The sequence below is a fragment of the Malaya genurostris genome, chromosome 3 (genome assembly GCF_030247185.1).
Source record: "Malaya genurostris strain Urasoe2022 chromosome 3, Malgen_1.1, whole genome shotgun sequence".
Lineage (NCBI taxonomy): Eukaryota > Metazoa > Arthropoda > Insecta > Diptera > Culicidae > Malaya > Malaya genurostris.
The window spans coordinates 234,329,294-234,351,598 of NC_080572.1; the positions used below are offsets into that span (position 1 = coordinate 234,329,294).

The 22,305-nt window shown below is 35.7% G+C and overlaps 1 protein-coding gene across 1 annotated transcript in view; it reads left to right on the top strand.

Moving 5' to 3' along the window:
• The first annotated feature begins 9,948 nt into the window (after window positions 1-9,948).
• The window catches only part of LOC131438915 (nose resistant to fluoxetine protein 6-like), a 30,079-nt gene continuing 17,722 nt past the window's right edge, over window positions 9,949-22,305 (top strand). The window contains exon 1 of the mRNA XM_058609310.1: window positions 9,949-10,104. Coding sequence (XP_058465293.1) covers window positions 10,035-10,104 — 70 coding nt within the window. The 5' untranslated portion in view covers window positions 9,949-10,034. The remainder of the gene's footprint in view (window positions 10,105-22,305) is intronic.

Here is a 22,305-nt window from a genome sequence, read left to right on the forward strand (position 1 = left end):
AGGGTCTAAGATTCAATTTATTTTCAGTATCTTTTCAGAAAATTTTGGTTATGACTGCCTTCGATATTCTATTTCTGTCTGTTTATAGAGTTTTTATGTAATTTCATCGGTTTATTTATTTATTTATTTGGGAGCAGGGAAAAGCCCGCTTGAGCTGAAATTTACACTGAATAGACACAGTATTCCGACCTCCTTCTTTTCAATAAAGTGCGATGGTTTTCCAAAAAAAAAATGAAATCATTTCTAATGAAAAAGACTTCAACCACCCAGAATTAGAGAATGACAAATTATAACATTCACTTGAAAAAATGTACAGAATTTGACAATTTTTTGTATAATTTTCAACAGTTCAGCAATTAGTTTCCCAAATGGCGAATCATCTGTCAAAAAATACCGAACAGGTGTATTGACACTGGAAACATTACCGGATGAACATTTTCTTCGAGTTTCGCCTTCGGCTCATCAGTGCTTAAAGCAGTTCAAACTGAACTTTTTACCCAGCTATTATTACCGGTTCTGTTCCTGTCGGATTATTGCCATACAAGGCTGGTAGAACCGTTTTGAACCGAGTTTATAGTTCAAAAATTCTTTATTTATTCTTCCAAATCTATTTCGTCCCACTCAAAGTAATCCCCAATGGCCCCAATACACTTGTGCCAACGTTTTTTTTTTCCGTATCCACGAAACAGTTATTAATGCCAATTTCCGAAGTAGCCTTCAATGCGCGTAGCGATTCACGTTTGATTCAAAACGGTTTCCTCGGAGCGGTCATATGAGTTTGCTGAATAGCCAGAAGTCACGCGGAGCTAAATTAGGCGAATAAAGACTGTCCCTGAAAGTATGGACGCACTTTGATTTCGCTGTAAATAATTCACAAGTGTAAGATATTCAAATTTTATTCCATATACTGATAATATTAGATTACAACAACAGAATATTATTCTCAACATTTGCTACTTAGCCATTGTAGACTAGCTGGCGCACTTTTTTGCGAACGTTCCTCATTAAATTTCGTACAGACTTCTTGGTGACATGTTTTGACATTTTTTTCTAATCTTTTTCGAACTGTTGAATGGTTTCGGCTGCCGTGACATGTTTCCTAAGATGTGCCTTAGTTAATGCCCAAAATTCCTCAATTGGTCGAAGTTGTGGGCAATTTGGTGGATTCATGGCTTTTGGGACGAAAGTGACATTTTTGGTAGTATACCATTCTACCGTTGATTTCGAGTAGTGGCAAGAAGCAAGATCTGGCCAGAAGACAACAGGATCCTTGTGGCTTCGAGTCATGGATAGAAGTCGTTTTTGTAAACATTCCTTGATGTATAGGGTAACAGAGGTATTTTGGCCACTTCATATATTTTGGCCCACCTATCAAACTTTTTCGATTTCATCGGATTTTATCGATGTTAAGTAAATCATTTTGCATCAATTTGAAGCTAATCACATTAAATTACCTATTGCGGAAGGGGTTTTTAAAGATATTACAACATTTGGTGGATATTTTTATAAAGTGGGCCAAAATAAAATCAATCCTAAAGTGGGCCAAAATACCTCTGTTACCCTATTTCGATGTTCATTGAAGCAGTGGTGATGAAGGGTTTCGAATTCTTACCGCAGATACAAATTGCTTGCCAGACCATAGCTTTCTTACCAAATTTTTCGACTTCAATCGATGTCTCGGACTGGTTTTAACACTTGCCCTTCTCGCACCGTATAATATTGTGCTCCCGGCAAGGATTTGTAATCGAGTTTCACGTAGGTTTCGTCGTCCATGATTATGCAGTTCAAGTTTCCAGCAAGAATCGTATTGTACAGCTTTCGAACCCTCGGCCTGATCGATGCTTCTTTTTTCGGACTAAGTTTTTGTTGTTTCTTCTTCTTATAGGTTCGAAGATTCAACGTTCTTTAGCACGAAGAACATTTGACTTCGAAGTGCCCACTTTTTTGGCCACATCCCGAACTGGAACCTCCTTCTTTTGCTCGAACGCCTTCAGTATACGTTTATCCAACTGAGGTTTAGCAGGGCCTTTTATTCGATTCGTTTTCAGTTTATCCTCAAAAGAATTTCCTGATTGCATTTCGCACGGCTTTTTCACTAACTCCTTCCAGTTTTGCTATCTTTCTCAGTGACAGTTCGCGTTCTGTGCACCATTTGTACACAATTTTGCGACGTTGTTCTGCTGAAAGTCCACGCATTTCGAAACAAACTAATGAAAACGAATAAACAACTGCACAAGTGGTTAGAGAAGAGTGTGAACAACAGAACGCCGCCATAAAAATTGACAGATTTTGAACCATTGCGAAATGGCAGCGGTTTTTGGTTGCGTCCATAGTTTCTGGGACAAATATTTTTAAACCTAATTCATCACCACAATGACCTAATCAGCGGACTTCAGAAAGCGAACTTGATGTGTCAGCTGCCTTCGAACTTTTCCTAACTGGTCAATCGATGCCGTTACCATTGTCGCCCAGTTCCGTCCTGAGCGGTCACTCCACACATGCCATTCTGGAAGCAGCCAAGGATATACAGATTAATTGTAATTGGTAATTGCTTTTATTTGTCAAAGTCAAATACCTTAGAAAATTTAAATATTGAAACGGAGATTACACAGTAAGTTTAACTGTTTACAACACAATAAATCTCGCGCTCCAACTAGCGGTGTGTGCGGTCATTTTAGAAAGTACCGGGTACGAACCAAATTTTTTTTTAATTTTTGAAGGCATATTCATGTCTTTGTTATTTATCTTTGGCCAGACTTCTACCGCCTGCTAGAGTTCTTCACTTAGCGAGATGCCGCGCACTCTTTTTCTCTTAATTGCTGAAAATTTCAATCTAGAAATATGTGAGAAACTGATGTAATCCAGGCATATAACTGAGATATGCACCTGGTGATTTAAATTTATCTGAACCAGCGAAAGAAAAATCGGCATATTTCGTGGACGGAAAAGGATGTCACGACCAAATTGCCAAAACGAGTGAAAATGAACCACACTAATGTCAAAAATGTAATCGGAAAGTTCTGCAAGACCCAGCCAGTCGTGAACGTGATAGTACATAGGGAAAAACCAAGTATACTATATATCAATATGGATCACTCTTGCGATTCACGAGGGACATCACAGTAAAGCGTCCCGGGTTGGTGGTTCAATGCATAGGGCACTGGTCTTACAAACCAGTTGTCGTATGTTCGAGCCCCAACCTGGAAGGATTCGTAGTGTCAGTAGAATCGTAGCACAAGCCATGCATTGGTTCTGTACACTCTGAATCGGCTGCGAAGTCTGTTGAAACAGAAGGTCAAATTCCACTACAGGAATGTAATACCAAGGCTTATCACAGTAAAGTGCGGTGGCAAAATAGGTTACTAATACACTACAATTTTTTTAATGCTTACAGCTTTTCCAAGCAGTACAGTAAACCAAACAACTTCAAATATATGGAATATTTCTCGGTATACACTGCACGAAAAAATAAGCTGTAAATTCGATTTAGAAGAGCAATCGGATACTAACACAAGAAAAGAGCACATTGTTTTGTGAAAATCCCTATTTATATAAATGTGTGTGAAATGTGCACGCAAAACTGAACAAATTAATCTTAATGCTAGTTCCAGAATTTTACCAACATTTCCGAATTATGTACTACAATTTCTTGGTTTGCAAAATTAATTTATCTGTATTCATGTTTACTGTGATAATGATTACGGTTCCAGTGATATATACACACAATATCAGGTTGTTTACTGAATAAAGAAATGCTTTAAAACAAAATAATTTAGTATATAAATAAAACGTAACTTGTAATTCGCCTCAACGAGAGCTATCAATTGAAGTAAAAGTAATAAGTAATAACTTATTCTTATAATTACTGTATTGAACTTATCATACTATTTATTGAATTTTTTTTAAGAGCTTAACAAACTTTCTATTTGTCGAATTTTTGAATGGTTCGTCTGTTGAGTGAAATTCAACTATTTTTTAGAAAACATATATCGAAATTTCAAATTTTGACTAAAAGTTTAAACTATTCACAAAACAGAACACAGCAAGGGGCAGATCACTTAGTATAGGAAGTTTTAATTCATAGACAATTTGTGAAAATGACCATTTTCTATAACATTCTAACTTTCTCTGACAGGAAAGATAATGTGCAGTTACTTTAAATTCAATGTCATGAACGCAATGAAAAAAATATCGCAATCAAAGTAACTTGTAATACACCGTTCATTTCATTTTAATTTTGTTGATATGTTCTATATATCAGAAGTGATATGCCAACATTGCTCTCACAGGCTATAAGTTTCGTCTTTTCAGCACTATTCATAACATTCAAGGGCAAAGTTGAATACTACTTTATATCTCTTGAAAGTGAAGACGATAGGTCTAAAAAGCATAGTTTTACATTATTTATAGGCGATATTTACTTTCGTCAGAAAAAACACACTTAAATATAAAAATGTTCACGCCTCGATGTGGGCATCATGCCCAATTATTTTTGACATTTCACTTCTGGGTGCATGCTAATCGCAAACTATTAAACATGACTGAACTAATAGCCTTTTTCGTCATGAGATGGTGTTACTGTGATGTCTTTTTCGATTTGTGTTGGATTCGTTAAAGTGATCCATATCGATATATAATATATTTGGAAAAACCCATCGTCGTCGACACGGGGTTTGGTCAAGCATCGAAATGTTTCAACGAATCCAAGCTCGGAACTCTCTAAAAACTTACTAGAAATAGAAGGGCCGAAAAAGCTTCTTGCGCAGCATGCTCCGGCCAAAACAAGAAAGCGAAAACTTTTTCTGGATTCAGAAGAACAAAGACAAATGCATTGGTTTGACCAAAAAGTGTTGGTCTGGCAAGCGGCTTGCATCAGTGGTTTGCGGTCGACGATTCTGTATGCAAGCAAAACAAAAACATAATACACAGTTCAAATCAAATCGAATTGCACTGTGGGAAGCAATAGTGTGCAACTGCTCTGATTTGACAGAACGTTCGACGTCTGTAAATGACAACACTAACATCTGATTAATTTTTTTTTCGACCCCGCCGGTTGCGACGCCATCATGATGAAATGATAAACAATCAGTAATGCTATTGTTTTACGGTTTACCTTGTTTACTGAACGAGAATTAGAGATTGTTGGAACGATTCTCTCACAATAACTTTTTCGATTTATCTAATGTCGTTTTCGTTTTTAAACTGCACTACACCGGTGGAGTGCTACACCATGGCATGAATAAACGAACAAAAATGATGAAAACATAAACAGTAACCATTGACTACAATAAACGATTCCATTGCACAGAGCTACACCAAACTTTTGATGAGTGCTACACTAGTGGTATCGGTGCAGAAAAAGTGTAGCACTGGTGTAGTGCAATTGGTAAAAACGAACGGTTTCAGTGCACCTTTCGCTACACCGGTGTAGTGCAATTTAAAAACGAAAACGACATAAAATATTGCAGTTAGTGTTTTGGGACATCAAGTGGAAGTTATTACATACAAACCAATTCGTACCCTTTAACTACTAGCTCAGAAGGCGATAGCACCCAGTCGACGCCGTTTTATTGATAAAATGTCATCATAGACATATACATTGACACGAGGAAGCATAAAATAGGAATTTGTGAGTACTTGGTTATCTCATCGTTTGACGACCAATTACGAAAAGGGCAGCTGTTAATCGAATTGATTTTCGATTTCAATTTGTCTTTCTGTACACTCATGCAAAAGAATCACAATTATCATGTTCTGCGGCGGATAAAATTGTTCGTAGGATTAAGATGTTTAAAAAAACTACAAGGATCAGCCCCATGGGGTTGTTCGAGCCATTGATGTGGAACATGGCAACCAAAATTTCTAATGATCTACAATCAAACAGTTCAATCAATCATCACACTTTTGAATCCGCAATTGCACGAGAGTCTGCTTAGATTGATCTTGATTAGGAACCAACACCGAACATTGATTGTTTTATAGCCGACGAAATTACACCAATATACCAAATGTATGCAATTATATCTTTGACCATACTTGCGATACGATTTTGATTTTTAAGCTTCTTTTCGCCAAGCTTGTGTTCAAGTTTTGCTTGCAAGCAGTTATTTTTATAGCGTATAGGTTTTTAAAAGTTTCTCTACCATTCTGCGATTCCGGTTGAAGCGATAAACTTTTTCTCATTATATATCGTATTCATGTTATATAAATTAGAAAATAATCTTATGCACTCCAAATTTACCCTGGGGCAGTTGTCAATTTCTTAGGCGAAACTACATAACATGGAATTTCATTCGAGCTTGCATGACAGAAGATCAGAGCATACCAATTAAAGCTTGAAATCGTTTTATGGCACTTTTTGTCTTGCTGTCTAGCAACAACCTACCTCTAGCATGCTACTCCCCAGTAAATTCGAACATCGGACGCATCGTGCACGAAAGCTTTTGATTGCGTTTCGAGCTTACATAGTGTATCGGTAGAACAAAAGAGTGAAGATATACCAAAGCAGAGAGCGAATATCCAATACTCAGGTGATGAGATATATCGGGGTTGGATTTCCAACCTCAAACATAGGGCCAGAGTTTTTCTGGCCCTAAGAGGCGAATGACCTAAAGGTTAAAGCCTCCATGATCGAGACAAAAGAATGTTTAACCGTTGTGCACTCGAAAAAAAAAAACACCTTTAACCACCCGAATGGGTACCCGGGTACCCATTTTTTTAAATCGCTGTAAGTTGAGCATTTTTCAACCGATTGAAGTAATTTTAGCACTGTTGGATTCAGGAACTTAAGCTCTTTGGGATTGGTACCCATAAAGATGGACATGGTGCTCCTGGTTCCCAGGAACCCGGATATCCTAAATGAGTTCCGACATCGAGGCATTTATACACGGATTTCACGTATTTTTGTAATCTTATCTAAGAATTGCTATATGAAATCAAGTGCTATGCTGAGTTGTTATGTTTATATATTTCAGGGGGCATCCGTTATGTACGTAACATAAAATTTTGAATTTTTCTACCACTCCTTTCCCCCTTTGTCGAGCATTTCTCAATCTTTTCACCATGTATTGTCACGTATTTTTGAAACCTCTCCCCCCTAAACGCGTGACGTACTTTATGTATGTTCCCTTATATACTTCACTTTCTTATCTTCAGTTTGAAAATTATTATGTACTTCAGGCCTATTGCGAGGAGCACGCAATACAATTTTTAATTCTGGCAACAAACATTTCGAAACATCACGAAGTTACTTCCCAAACAGTTTCGTTCTCATTTATATTTCCTTTTTTTCGTTCTATGAGAGTAAGTCCAGAATAGGCCAACTACCCTTTAGATGACGTCATTTTTCTACAAAAGGTTCATTTTGGTACGGCCTTTCTCAAATAGCTGGTTTGGAAAAGTTTCAAATTAGTAAATGACATTTATGGTGGAAAACACAAGTGTCGGAACATTCTACGGAAATCCGGATTAACGGGAACCAGAAGAACCTACTACAGCAATATACACGGCCATCGAAAAGTGGATTAATTTCTGAATTTACCCGTACTGAAAAAATTCAAATCGGATGGAATTTGCCTTAGTTACAAGCATTTTTATTTGTGGGTACCCGGGTACCCATTCGGGTGTTTACGTAATAAAAAAAATTTGAGCCCCCCCATTCGACCCCCCTTACTGTAAAATGAAAAGTCAAAGCATGAGAAGTTATGGTCCAACTAGTTCTTGGAATTGACCGAATTGCAGAATCTTAGTTTAAACCTAACTCAGAAATTTCTTATTTTGAAATTCGAAAAGGTACCCGGGTACCCATTCGAGTGCATAAGGGTTAACACTCTTGCACACCCTATCGGGGAGACGTCGGCTCCAAAATGCCTTGTTTGATATTCCTTCGCTCTGTTTCTCTAGCGATACATAATGTAAACATAAAGCTTTTTTAGGTCGACGCGATTGATGCAAATGGTGCAGAATTGTCCGATGGCGGGCCGATCGAAGCGCTACAATCGGCCCTATATCGTGCTCAATCGGTCCGATAATCGGCCCGATGATCGGGCCGATGCGGGTCGACAACATCCACCGGGTCGTAGGACTGAAACGTTAGCTATAATTTTGCTTCTATTTATAGATTCGCGTGCTTCCAACAGCTTCGCTTTTGCATCGATTGACCAATCAGAGCGATGCTTTCCCTTTGATATATCGCTTACTCCGTCAAAACTGTCGTCTATGGCAGGGAAATCCGATATGCCAGAGATTTTTAGCAGACAAAATAGGACACAGCTATCTACTAATCAAAATTTCAATCATTTATTATTGAAAATACGGGGCTTGATATATTCCAATCGAATCTTAGAAATATTTCCAATCAAATAATGAAATAATAATAATAATTGATACAAAATATACTTAGCTGTAAGTGTTTAAAACCTGACCATATTTCTACGTGTATTTTTTCTTGAGTTTCTGATTTGCACCTTTATATAGAAAATGAAGATGTGTTCCACATAAAAAAAATAAGAATTTTATGTTTGGAAGGGGGTTGAAAAGATACAAAAAAATTGCTAAGGACTTTTGTGAATGTTCAAATTGAACTGCTCAATGCAAAGCTCGGCAGTTCAATTTGAACTGCTATGCACTGATGAGTCTAAGACGAAACGTAAACAACAACATAAAAATTAAGACGAATTGATAGCACATATGTTTAGTTCTTACTCAAGCCCCATTCTTAGTGCAAGTGTCGGAGTAGCCAAAGAATCTCGATTACTCGAAAAAGATTTTTTTTCGATAAAGCAACTTTTTGGGCGTTTGCTCGAATGAAGCGTGTCTGGTTTAGAAATCAAATAGATGTCAAACATCCGTTCAAAGATGAGTGTATTTGAGGGTGCTTCTCAGAACAGGATTTTGGTTGCTTAATGATTTGCACGAAGAATTAAAACGCTCTGAATGTCTAGCCTGTTAACAGAAATCGGGCTTTTCTAAAGGACAAAGAGCCAAAATATAAAAGCCACATCTGCCATCTCTACTTTGGATTGGCTCTAGCAATTTTCCGACGCTAACCCTACCGGTCATCTGGATCATGGTAAAAAGCAAACATGTCGAAAAATAATTTATCAGCTATCTCGCAAAAACTTGAAAATTTGAAGCTGTTTTCTCAGTAAATTCGAAAGACTTGGCGTTGTTTTCCTTGTTGAAATATCAATTATTTTAATCATTCGTTACTAATAACGTTATCTATTTTGTGCGATGTATATAACACTGGTAAACCTGTACTAAATGGAATAAGAATCATGACTATTCGACTAATATCAAAGCGGTATGATGAGGACTGAAATCAATAAATTGTTTGAATTATTTACTACTCATTGTATTTAAAAAAGCAAAGAACAATGCTTAGATACTCGTAGATTCTACAAACATTCAGTCACATAAAAATAGCATCAATAGCTTCTAATTCCAAATCCGGATCGCATTATAACTAAGAATAGCGAAACTTCCTCTTAGCGAAAGCCACGTGTCACTTGGAAGGGCTCCACACATCTCATCGATCGATAGCCCTTAATAATTAATAAGAGATTCCCGTACGTAACGCAAAACTGAACGAGCTGCATTACCGCCCACAATGGAAATGATTCCACGGTATCAGAACGGCTACGATTGCTTGAAGATGCTCGTGAAAAGTGACTATCATATTAGGTATAGGAAAATAATCACATAACATTCCGCCACATTGCATTGAGTAGGTGGACTGATTCGGTCCGTTCATGATTTAATTGTTAGGTTTTCCACGATCACATATTTACTGTGTTTTGCAGCTTGCAAAAGCGGCCTCACTTGTTAGTAGGTGCTACAAACACATGTAGTTTTGAAGGTTGGTAATGATTGATTTTACCCTACGCATTTTAGCTAGTTATGGCTTTTTTTTTATAAACTCATGCATTATAGTCGAGAAATCCGAAGCCAGTAGTAAACATTTCCTAGCTGATATGTTTCAGTATTATTCCGGACTTGCAATTGGAATCGGGATTGCTGAACAGTAGGGCAAGATGTTAGCATTCGTGATTTTTGTACTGTCTGCGTACTCCCCAGTGTCTGGTTTAACTGCATCTTTTAACAGTGAGTAAAATGACTTGTTTCTATGATCTACCATATGTTCCATAAAAATGCAGTTTTACTATTATTACGTTCTCAATTCATTTCCCATTTGATACCATTGGCTAAAGTTGGATTTACTGCATCGTTCCAATTCGTGTGTAAAAATGGTCTCATAATTATGGCGGAGTATTTCACTCTACCTGATTCCGTAACCATACATAATGCACGCTGCAGGATCGAAGATTTATAGAATCGAAAATATTGCTTCTAGCTAACGATACTACTCTCAAACACATTCAATGTTGTAGTAATATGTCGCAACACAGGCTCCGAAGGTTTTGATGATAGATGAAGACGTACTACTTTATCGTCAATTTTTTTCCGTGCAGGTTTTATTCTCATTCTAAATACTGCGCCCCATGTACTTCAAAATCAATGTCAATCAGTGATTAGTGGTAGTATAGTGCAACAGAAAGTATTACCCATTTGTACAGTTTGTTCTGCAAAATTGAAGGTGCGAGTATTTCGGGAGTAATGACTAATGATAATATCTAGTGGCAGAGCAATATATTAAAAAAATGACACTATCAATTAGCAAACAGTCCATTGAAAACGACCAGAACTTTTTGAGGCCAACTTTGAGATTTTTAGTGCAGCTTGTTGAAAGAGAACGCCAAATCTTTTAAGATTCTCGAAATAGCTGTTTCAAATTATGATAAGACTTTTCTAAAGGGTGATTTTTTAAGAGCTTGAGAACTTTTTTAAACAATAAAACGCATAAAATTTGCAAAATCTCATCGGTTCTTTATTTTAAACGTTAGATTGGTACATGACATTTACTTTTTGAAGATAATTTCATTTAAATGTTGACCGCGGCTGCGTCTTAGGTGGTCCATTCGGAAAGTCCAATTTTGGGCAACTTTTTCGAGCATTTCGGCCGGAATAGCCCGAATTTCTTCGGAAATGTTGTTTTCCAAAGCTGGAATAGTTACTGGCTTATTTCTGTAGACTTTAGACTTGACGTAGCCCCACAAAAAATAGTCTAAAGGCGTCAAATCGCATGATCTTGGTGGCCAACTTACCGGTCCATTTCTTGAGATGAATTGTTCTCCGAAGTTTTCCCTCAAAATGGCCATAGAATCGCGAGCTGTGTGGCATGTAGCGCCATCTTGTTGAAACCACATGTCAACCAAGTTCAGTTCTTCCATTTTTGGCAACAAAAAGTTTGTTAGCATCGAACGATAGCGATCGCCATTCACTGTAACGTTGCGTCCAACAGCATCTTTGAAAAAATACGGTCCAATGATTCCACCAGCGTACAAACCACACCAAACAGTGCATTTTTCGGGATGCATGGGCAGTTCTTGAACGGCTTCTGGTTGCTCTTCACTCCAAATGCGGCAATTTTGCTTATTTACGTAGCCATTCAACCAGAAATGAGCCTCATCGCTGAACAAAATTTGTCGATAAAAAAGCGGATTTTCCGAATGGACCACCTAAGACGCAGCCGCGGTCAACATTTAAATGAAATTATCTTCAAAAAGTAAATGTCATGTACCAATCTAACGTTTAAAATAAAGAACCGATGAGATTTTGCAAATTTTATGCGTTTTATTGTTTAAAAAAGTTCTCAAGCTCTTAAAAAATCACCCTGTATAAGTTTGACAACACAACATGGTCTGAGCCAAAAGGAAGAGAAGAGGAATGAAATTTTTATCAAACATTCAGAAATCGAACGAAAAGCACATAATACATTTCATTGTCTTCACACGCGAAGACCGAAATCAGCATTTTGGCGAAAAAATCAGTTGATATACTGATTTTAGATAGTTATTTTTTAGGATTACAAAAATTCGTTTTATTTCTAATTTGACTTTGTTCCTTTAAATATGTTGGAACCGTTGTTGAAATTGCAATTTATTTATTAAATGCCCAAATTCAACGTGCTGTCATTTCTTAGCTAAGACACACTCCATTTTCATTCCACGAATTTTTTAGTTGACTTAGCAAATGAAATATTGTTTTCAACAAAGATGAATGGTTGAATTCAACAGAATCTGCTCATAAATTCAATAATATTTTTGTTAATTTCCATTGATATTATTAGTTGATGTTAGCAATATTGTTTGTTGATTTTGGTATCAGTTTCATTGATTACAACTAATTAAAAATGTTGAATGTAACTAAAGTCATTATTGATATCATCATTTTTTGCCTTTCTCTATAGAAAGGTATTAGAATTGCTGGAAAAACCGACTTTCGAACGGAGCCTCGGAGACCCATAGTGTTATATACCATTCGACTCAGTTCGACGAGATCGGAAAATGTCTGTGTGTATGTGTGTGTGTGCACTTTTAGAAGATATTTGAACGCGCTCAATTTTATCAGAGATGGCTAAACCGATTTTAACAAACTTGGGCTCGTTTGAAAGCTACTGTCGGGTTATTGATCAAGTTCGAAGATCAAATGGCTGTGACTTTTGGTTCCGGAGATATGATTGTATAAGTGACGTAACCGACAAAAAGCGTCGAATTTGAACGCGCTCAATTTTCTCAGAGATGGCTGAACCGATTTTAACAAACTTGGGCTCGTTTGAAAGCTACTGTCGGGTTATTGATCAAGTTCGAAGATCAAATGGCTGTGACTTTTGGTTCCGGAGATATGATTGTATAAGTGACGTAACCGACAAAACACATTGATTTTTACCGCTCTTATATATATATGGGTGCCAAAATTTTGGGATCACCTCTATTTTCGTTAAGTTCTAGTGCTCGAAAGTTTAAGTACTTCGAAAAAAGCCTTCATGCAAAATTTGACCTGAATCAGACATGCGTAAGGGGTGCTGCCCGGTGGTAAAGGTTTGACAATTTTCGATCCTGAAAAAGCACCATAGGGGGGAGTACATGAAATTTCCAAAATCGAAAATTTTTTTTTGATGCCGAAACTCTTAAAACTGCATGAAATATCGAAATTTGGTGTCATCTCAAAAAAAAATATTTTGAAAATATCAACTTTCTGGGACTACAAATAGGCAACGCAAATGTCAAGCACTAGTTTCTAAAAATGATGCTGATTGTGTGACATAAACACTGAAGCATGCTTTTGTGAACTACTTGAATCAATCTGAATCAATTGGTGTCAAAATTAGCATCCAAAATTATTTAATAAAAGTATGAAACATATTTTCATGAGACTGTTATGAAAGAAGAGAAAGGCATTATCACACCACTAGGTGGATTAAGAAGGGTTTTTTTATTTGAACTCATGTCGACAGTTGATTTTAGTCAAAATAGTATATGTAATATAATATTTTTACTGATGTTAGCTAAATTAAAATATTGATCTTAAACACCACACTTAATAATTCGTGTGTTTAAATAAAATAAAATCGTGTAATTTTGCTTTATTTCAACAAGGTATTAGAAATCAATTATAATTTCTAACAATGCTGACAATATTTCTCAGTATACCTTATAATCAAAAAAGAACCGGAATTTTCATTTTAGAATTCCCGCGCTTGTCTTATTCTCTCAACGTTGTCACTACGTACGATTAGTTTTTGTTTGGCGTCTATACAAAGAAGTTGAAAAATTTTCGTGTGGCGGTTTTATAATGGATGAAAATTTAGAACAACGTGCGTGCATCAAATTTTGTGGTGCAAATGGAATAAAGTGTTCCGAAACGTTGAAAATGTTAGAAAAGGCCTTTGGTGAATCGTGTCTAGGAAAAACACAGGCATACGAGTGATACGGAGGTGGGGGGGGGATTGTTGGGTTTGAAACTTGTTGGGTTTGAAACGCGCAGTTTTTGGCCAACCAACGAACTCAACCAATTGTATGGAAAATTGGATCAAGCGTTGGCATGCATGTATTGCCGCAGGAGGAGAGTACTTTGAAGGCGATTATAAAGAAATTTATTAAAAATTGAAATTTTGCGTTTTACTTTTTTTTATATATAAAAAAATAGGTATAGAATTCGCTCATACTTTAGAAAAAATTTCCGAGGCCCGGAGGGCCGAATGTCATATACCAATTGATTCAGCTCGACGAACTGAACAAATGTCCGCGTGTGTGTGTGTGTGGGTGTGTGTGGGTGTGTGTGTATGTGTGTTGTCAACTAAGAGGTCGAGATCTCAGAGATGGCTGGACGGATTTTGATCAAACTTGCAAATGAAAGGTCTCCCCGTCACCCAAAACGCTATTGATTGGTTTTGAGATCGGATGTTTACTTTTTGAGTTATACGAAATTTAATGTCAAATTTTTTAGTTTTTTGACAATATCTGTCACACTTGACCTTGAAAACTGACTTTGTTTTTATACTTAGATTCCGCACGGTAATAGCTATCCAACAAGTCATAGATTGTTAAAATTGGTCCATTTTTAACGGGGATATCGAAATTTTTGTGTAAACGACTTTTCCCCCTATTCCAGCAGTAGGAGTTTTGAGCGCTGTATGACAAAGCAATGTTTGGGAGCAACGTGAAACACGAATTTTTATACTGTTACATACAATTGTTTCTAAGTACCAAAAAGACTGTGTACAGTATCCTTTTTCATGACAACTTGCCTCGGACCGATTTTAGCACGGTTCGTTTTTGGCAACATAATCGTTCGAATATGGCATATGTAAATAAATAAATAAATAAATAAATAAATAAATATGTAAACCAGATGATATCAGCATTTTCGAGTTGGAAGTAATTCCATAATTATATTGATTTAAACTACTTACAACAATAAATGCTGGAAGAACATGACTTCCGTATATACCATACGACTCAGTTCGTCGAGATCAGCAAATGCGTGTGTGACAAATAATTTCACTCAATTTTCTCGGAGATGGCCAAACCGTTTTCTACAAACTCAGATTCATATGAAAAGTAGTGTACTCCCAAACAAGGTTCCTGAATTACGTTTGGATCCGACTTCTGATTGCGGAACCACAGGATGATATGTGAAACGAAATTAAAATTATGCAATTAATTTTTCTCGTAGATGGCTGAACCGATCTAAGATTCAAATGAAATCTAAGAATCATCTACGACTCAAATGAGAGGAATTAAAATCCTATAAAAAATCATACTTTTTAGTCAGATTCGACTTCTGGTTTAGGAGATGCAGGGTGATTAGTATAAAAATGTCCATTTCACATAAATTAATCAGGTTTATCGGGTTTGCAGATTTGTATAGTCGATTATCAAATAAATTTATTTCAGTTTAAGCGGTATTGGTTTTTATATTCGGAATATACCCCCAAATTTTAATTCGCACTACAATTTCTTAAAGATGTCTACACACTCCTCAGGTGAATTTAACTGATTTCGGATACACTGATTTTAGAATTCCAGTTCCAGTATCAAATTGTTTCTCAATGCTCAATCATTTTCTCAAAAAGGCCAAATTTAATTTTAAAAACAAAAACGTAATTTAAGGACTTAAGGTCCCATACAAAATTGGTGAATTTTATCCGATTCTGGAATTACAGATGATGAGTTTTTAAAATTCATACTGATATCGAAGATGTAAATTGTTTGGCGTATTAATTTATGGCGATTCGAATCATTTTGGGTTATGCTAGTTCCTGCATACCGGCTCTGGAAGTACCATAAATAATGACGAAAAACTCTAAAGTGGAACTTACTTCGACATCTCAAGGAATGTTCAATCGATTGTCATACGTTAAGATTGAAATTCGATACGATTTGTAGTTTCGACATTACAGGGTAATGAGTGATGAAAATCTCAATTTGCTGTTTAAAACGACGATAATTAAAATAATGTCATGAGAACTAAAACACCTAAGAATATCCATGCAAAAAACATATGCGGATTGATAAAAAAAAGGTATCATCTCACTGCAAGGTGGATTAATCACGTTTTTTAATAAAATTCCGGTTCATTTTTGATCATAAGGTATATCTCCGAATTACAAAAAGAACATGTTTAAATGAACGTACTTATCCATTGCCATATTTTGCAAAAGAGATTATCATTTGGTTGTTTTTATATCACTGAATTTGGAGAATTGTCAAATTTTTATTTGGCTTCAAAAGCCAACATTAGATTCTGCCATCTGCAGCTGTCATCGAAAAATTGTTCATACTGTAATGACTACTAGCCACTAAAAAAATTTTACATTTGCAATTGTTTTTAATATTTTGACAGGTATAAATACGATAGTGACTTCCCGTGCAGTATTCGGAAAAGACATAAAAGAAAATTAAACTCAGGCAGTCTGCTATCAGCGTAACTATTTGTATTCAAAATCACTATTTTCTTGTGCGACAGTGACTCTCTCACTGAAAACTTTTTGCACTCCGACAGCAAAAACCGAATACAATTAGTACTCCGGACGACGTAGCCCGAGCGAAAACAACAAGGACAGCTACAGAGAAAAGCAACCGCCCACTACGAGTATTATACGCAAACTGTGATGGATCTTATTTTCTAGATCCAAAACTTTGTTGTGAACAGAAGAAAACTTACCTTTCTACTTGTTTCGATGCTGCTTTGTGCTGAATAAACCATAACCAGCTGCAATATTGTCATGTTGGGAGATACAACGCATTTCGTTTGACATATATAATTAGAGTGCAGTATAACAGAAACTGACTTTACTGTTCCACGTAAAAAACATTGTTATTTAAATTCATATCATTTGTGCACAGATTCTGCACAAAAAACACTTTCCACTAAGAGTTTACGGAATTTTTAACACATCAACACAATTTGCAAGCAGTTTCAACTAAACTATACTTTCTAATGAATTGTGTTGCTTGGAACTTCTCATGAGTTGTTGACTAATAAACTTGTTCTAACAAAACTAATTTCCTTTTTGCTTTCCTTGAGCTGTCATTTTTTATGGTTTCAACCACAAAATTTGTTGATAGTGAAAATTTCGTGTTGGATTGAAAATTTCTTAGTTTGTGTCCAGAATATTTGCCAACTAATCACATTCTCTGAAAACAAAATCTTTTTTCAGCAAAGTAAATTTTGAATTTCAACTAATTTATTAGTTATTTTGATAATTTTGTTGTTAAAAACAACTAAAAAGCAGTAAAACGAATTAGGCGCAGAGCTAATTTCAGTCGTTCCGTGCGTGTCTTTGACAACCTATTAATTTCTTCCTCGGATCCAATATCGATTGGACTTCCTCGGTTAGGGACAAAATTTCACAAAGTTTTAATGTTTTTTTTATATTCTCTCAACATGTTTTGAATCTTTACTTTATTTTCTCTTTTGGTTTTTATCGAAAAAAGTGCTGAAATGATACCTTTTTATCAATCCGCTTGTGTTTTTGTTCATGAATGTTATGCGGTGTTCATAGTTTTCATGAAATTAATTTAATGATCGTCGTTTTAAGGAGTGCGAAAATAAGCTATCCACATACATTTATGTTGTACGCATGTATTTGTGATAGTTTTTTATGCTCAGATCACAGCATGCTGTGCGTTTGGCTGCCAGCTTTCGTTTGTTTACTTGTTTTTACGGTTGAAATTCTGCGTTTTCAAAATGTCGCGTATTGAAAAGGGAGTGAAAATTAATGGCGTTTATCATTGAAAAACACTGGTGGCGTGGATTGCTCTGGTTTTGCACTTTCGAGCAGAAATCGCAAAGAAACTACGTCAGAATGTTGCATTTCTGCTCGAAAGTGAAAAATCAGAGCAATCCACGCCACCAGTGTTTTTCAATGAAAAACGGCATAAGGTTCTAGACACATGGATAAGTGAGAAGGATATTACTATGCGAAAATTGGCGAAGCGGTTTAGAATTCATCATGCCAGTGTTAAAACCATCATTAATAAGTTCGGGGAACACTATTCTTAGGATGAGCTACTAGGAAGAGGCAGAAAATCCGGTTCTTCCAACCCAACTCTACCAGAAAGTGGTATCTCGAATCATGAAGAACAAATCAATGTCAATACGTGATTTGGCCAAAAAAACAGGAACGAGTGTCGGAATGATCCAGCGTCCAGCGAAGACCTACAAGAAGCAGAAAATCTCGAAACAAAGTGTAAAACAGAAGAAGCGAACAGCAACAAGCGCTTGGAAATTGTATTGGCGTCTTTTGCAGGGTCCGGATGCATGCGTTTTGATGGACGATGAGACTTATGTAAAAGAGGACTTGAAAACCCTTCCAGATCCACAATACTTTACTGTCGTCGTTGGGGAGGATGTGAGCGATGCGTACAGGTCGATTCAAGAGGAATTCGGTCGAAAGGTACTGGTATGGCAAGCAATATGTTCCTGTGGTTTGAAGTCAACCATTTTTTACACTACCGGAACTAGAAATCTATCGATCTGAGTGTCTCCAGAAGAGATTACTTTTATATAAGAAGCTACACCTCCACTGTTTTGGCTGGATTAAGCGTCGGCTCACTATGCAAAGCCACTCTCAATTGGCTTGCGGAAAAGGGTATACATTTCGTTGAGAAAAATATCAATCCACCGAATTACCCTCAGTTTCAACCAATTCAACGTTACTGGGCAATCGTGAAGAGGGTCTTCAAGAAGACTGATAAGGCAGCTGGGAACATGCAGGAGCTCAAAAAAACTTGGTCGCACTCGTCCTAAAAATGCGATGCAACACTTGTCCGGAACTTGATGAAGAGCGTTCAAAATTCAAAATTTCGAAAAATCGTGAAGGAATAACTTAAATTTCATCCGGTTTTCATTATGCTCTCGTACAATAAAGGATAAATTTTTAGTTTGAATAAAATATCGTTTTTTTCATAATTTGAAAGAAAATTTTGTGGATAGCTTATTTTCGATACACTCCTTAAATGACAATTTGAAATTTCAATCATTCATTACCATTAATGTAATTTCGGAACTGTAAGTCGAATTCAAAATAGAAATTGTATGATGTTTGAGATTGAGAGATTGTCGAAGTGATTTCCACTTTGGAGTTTTTGGTCATTATTTACGGTACTTTCAGAACCAGTATCCAGGGACCGGTTCGTATGGTGTTGAATCAATAGAACGAAAGAAATGGAATAGTTTTGAACCCGACTTTGAATATTTTTTGGTATTGCCGTTTTCTAAGATGGTTTGAATTTTGAAAACTCTTCACCTTAAAATTCATAATCGAAAGTCGAGATCGGATAGACTTCACCAATTTTGTATGGGACTGTAAGCCTTTTACTATGAATTTTTTAATATAAAAATCGTTTCAATCTTCTTTGAGAAAATGATTGAGCTCCTCTATTCTCGATACTTTTGGAACTGGAATCCGGCAATCGGTGTAGCCGAAGGCAATAAAATTAACCTAAGGGATTATAAACTATTTCATTTGATTCGAAATTTATGAAAATCAGTGTAGCCATCTTTGAGAAATCGTAGTGAATACCGGCAATATTGAAATAAGTTTATTTGGTCTTCGACTATCAAAATCTGCAAACCCGATAAACCCGATTAATTAATGTGGAATTCACATTTTTACACTAATCATTTTGGATCTGCTAAAGCGGATCTGATTAAAAAACAAGAAGTTTTCATGGGGTCTTAAGACCTTTCATTTGAGTCTTAGATGGAGAAAATCGGCTCAACCATCTACAAGAAAAATGAGTGATATTATTTTAATTTCGTTACATATACCATACTGTAGCTCCGGAACCAGAACTTGGGTCCGAATGAAATTCAGAAACTGTAGGACGGCATACGACTTTTCATATGAATACAAATTTGTAGAAATCGATAAAGTCAACTCCGAGAAAATTGAGTAAAATAGTTGGTTATATGCACATTTGCTGATCTCGACGAACTGATTCGATGGGTATGTGGGTGCAATAGGTTACGTTCTTCCAGTAATTATTCCTGTAAATATAAAATTGTTTTGAATTCGAAAATACTGACATCTCTCGTATGCATATTCGAACGATTATGTTGCCAAAAATGAACCGTGCTAAAATCGAAACGAGGCATGCCATGAAAAAGGATGCTGTACACAGTCTATTTGGTCGCTTACACTAAAATATCGACATCTCCGTACAAAATGGACGGATGGTTGTTAAAATACATATGCTGCTACCGTGCACAGAAAGAAATAATGAAATTTACACATGTAAATCAATGGTAACATGAAAAAGACATGGGTTGAATCGAAAATTTGATTGAAAAACTGTTATCGGTACAAAACTAATTTAAATTACATTGAATCCAGAACTGTATCTTTCATTTAACGCTTAGTTTTGCGATTATATTGAAACGAACATAATTGTAAAGTAACTTTATGTTTAATTGTTTGCTCCAAATATGTGTATGAAATTAGATGTAAATTCACAAAATATTTTTATCTAGGGTAAGGGCTCCCTATTTCATCTCATTTGTAAGGACGTCGCCTTCAAACCTCGATTTAGCCACTAAAATCACTATAACTATTTCATATTACTGCTTCATTCGCCTTGCTCCACATTGAGATTTGATTCACATTCCTTGGAAATTAAAATAATGTGCATAAAACAGCAAAAAACACTTATGAAATGTTCACTACTCTGCTCCTAATTTCATCTCAATGGATTTTTATCCATCCTATCGCTGATCCTTTATTCATCCTATAAATTAGCAATGGCGACAGCAATCAAAACGAAATATTCCACTATTACACTTTCAGGCTCAAAATGTCAGAATTTTGCTTAAAAACGGCCTAATGCCAATTATGAGACAATATACGATATTTTTAGAATCAGTTTGAAATCATTTCAACGTTTAAAAATTTTTCAGTCGTTTCCGTTACCATTCGCTTTAATTTTAAAATTTTACTGAAAAGTTAATTTGGTGAACTTTAAATAAAAACAAAACTGTGATTGTTACTATTTATTCATTAGCCTTTCTTAAAACAAAGTGTAGAGCCAGAGATGCCATTTATACAGATTTATATGTATTGTATAGATTTTTGCGTTCGCATACTACTTTAAATCAAAGTACCGATTTTGTAAAGATTTCCTAAATTTAATACAGATTTGTACAGGTTCATAGAAAGAAAGAAGTAAAAAATTAGACTTTTCTCTCTGAGTATCTATTAGTATTTGATTGCGGTGATTCTTTAAAAGTTTATTAATCAACGGACAAATCACATGTAGATAATTGATTATGAACACTGACAAACATTCATATTAAAATTTGGAACCAATTTGAACATTTGAAGCCAGATATTTTCATTGAATATATATATTACGTTGCATAGAAAGTCTATATCTGGTCTATCTGTTTTCACTAATAAAATAATGTTAACAGATTTTATTAGTGAAAACAGATTTAACATCATTTTATTAGTGAAAACAGATTTAACATCATTTTATTAGTGAAAACAGATAGACCAGATATAGAGTTTCTATGCAAAGTAATACATATTTTCTATGAAAATATCTGGCATCTCTGTGCACAGCCGATGAAACACACACACTTCACAGCGTTAGGTTGACGTATATCGTAATGAAACCAGTGCTACTAGATTTGCCACAATGATTATTTCATTAGTATTTAGCATGCTCTTCCTGGTAATATTCGAAGCCAAAACAGTTTTATTGAAATATTAATATCAATAATATAATTAAACTAATGTCACGGATACCAAAAAACATACTTTTTGATGAGATTTAGAAGAAGAAAAACAATTTTTGTTTTGTAACATTATGAGATAACTTGGCAACTTTGCGAAACCAAATGAGATGAAAACAAAGCGCAATCAAGTGAACTAAGTGAAAAACTTTCACCTCATATTTCTAAAGACTTTTATTGTTTGTCGGGTAGTTTTTGAAGTATTAAATCGTTAATTAAACAAGTAACAAGTGAACATTACTAATTATGAAGTCATCCAGCATTCAATGGTAGTGTAATTGTGCGAAAAAGTGATCATGTTTTGAGACGAATCGATTAGTAGATAATCAGAAACATGACGAACTGTAAATCTTGAGACGAAAATGTGTCCCAAATTGAAAAGTGAGTTTATTTGAAATGAAAAAAAAACGATAACCGAAGAACTTAAAACCATTTCTTTCAATAGGAAAGTATGACAATAGCTTTTATAATCATTTTAAAACATTTCACAGTTTGGTTCAGGTAGACCTTAAAATATTATTCATGTTCAAAGTAATGAGGTGAAGGGATGAGATGGAAATAGGAGCTCAGATGAAATAGGGAGCCGTTACCCTATGTGTGTAATTAATTTTTCAAAACATATTTTGTTTACAAGGACAACTGGTACAGATTTTGTCAAACCTA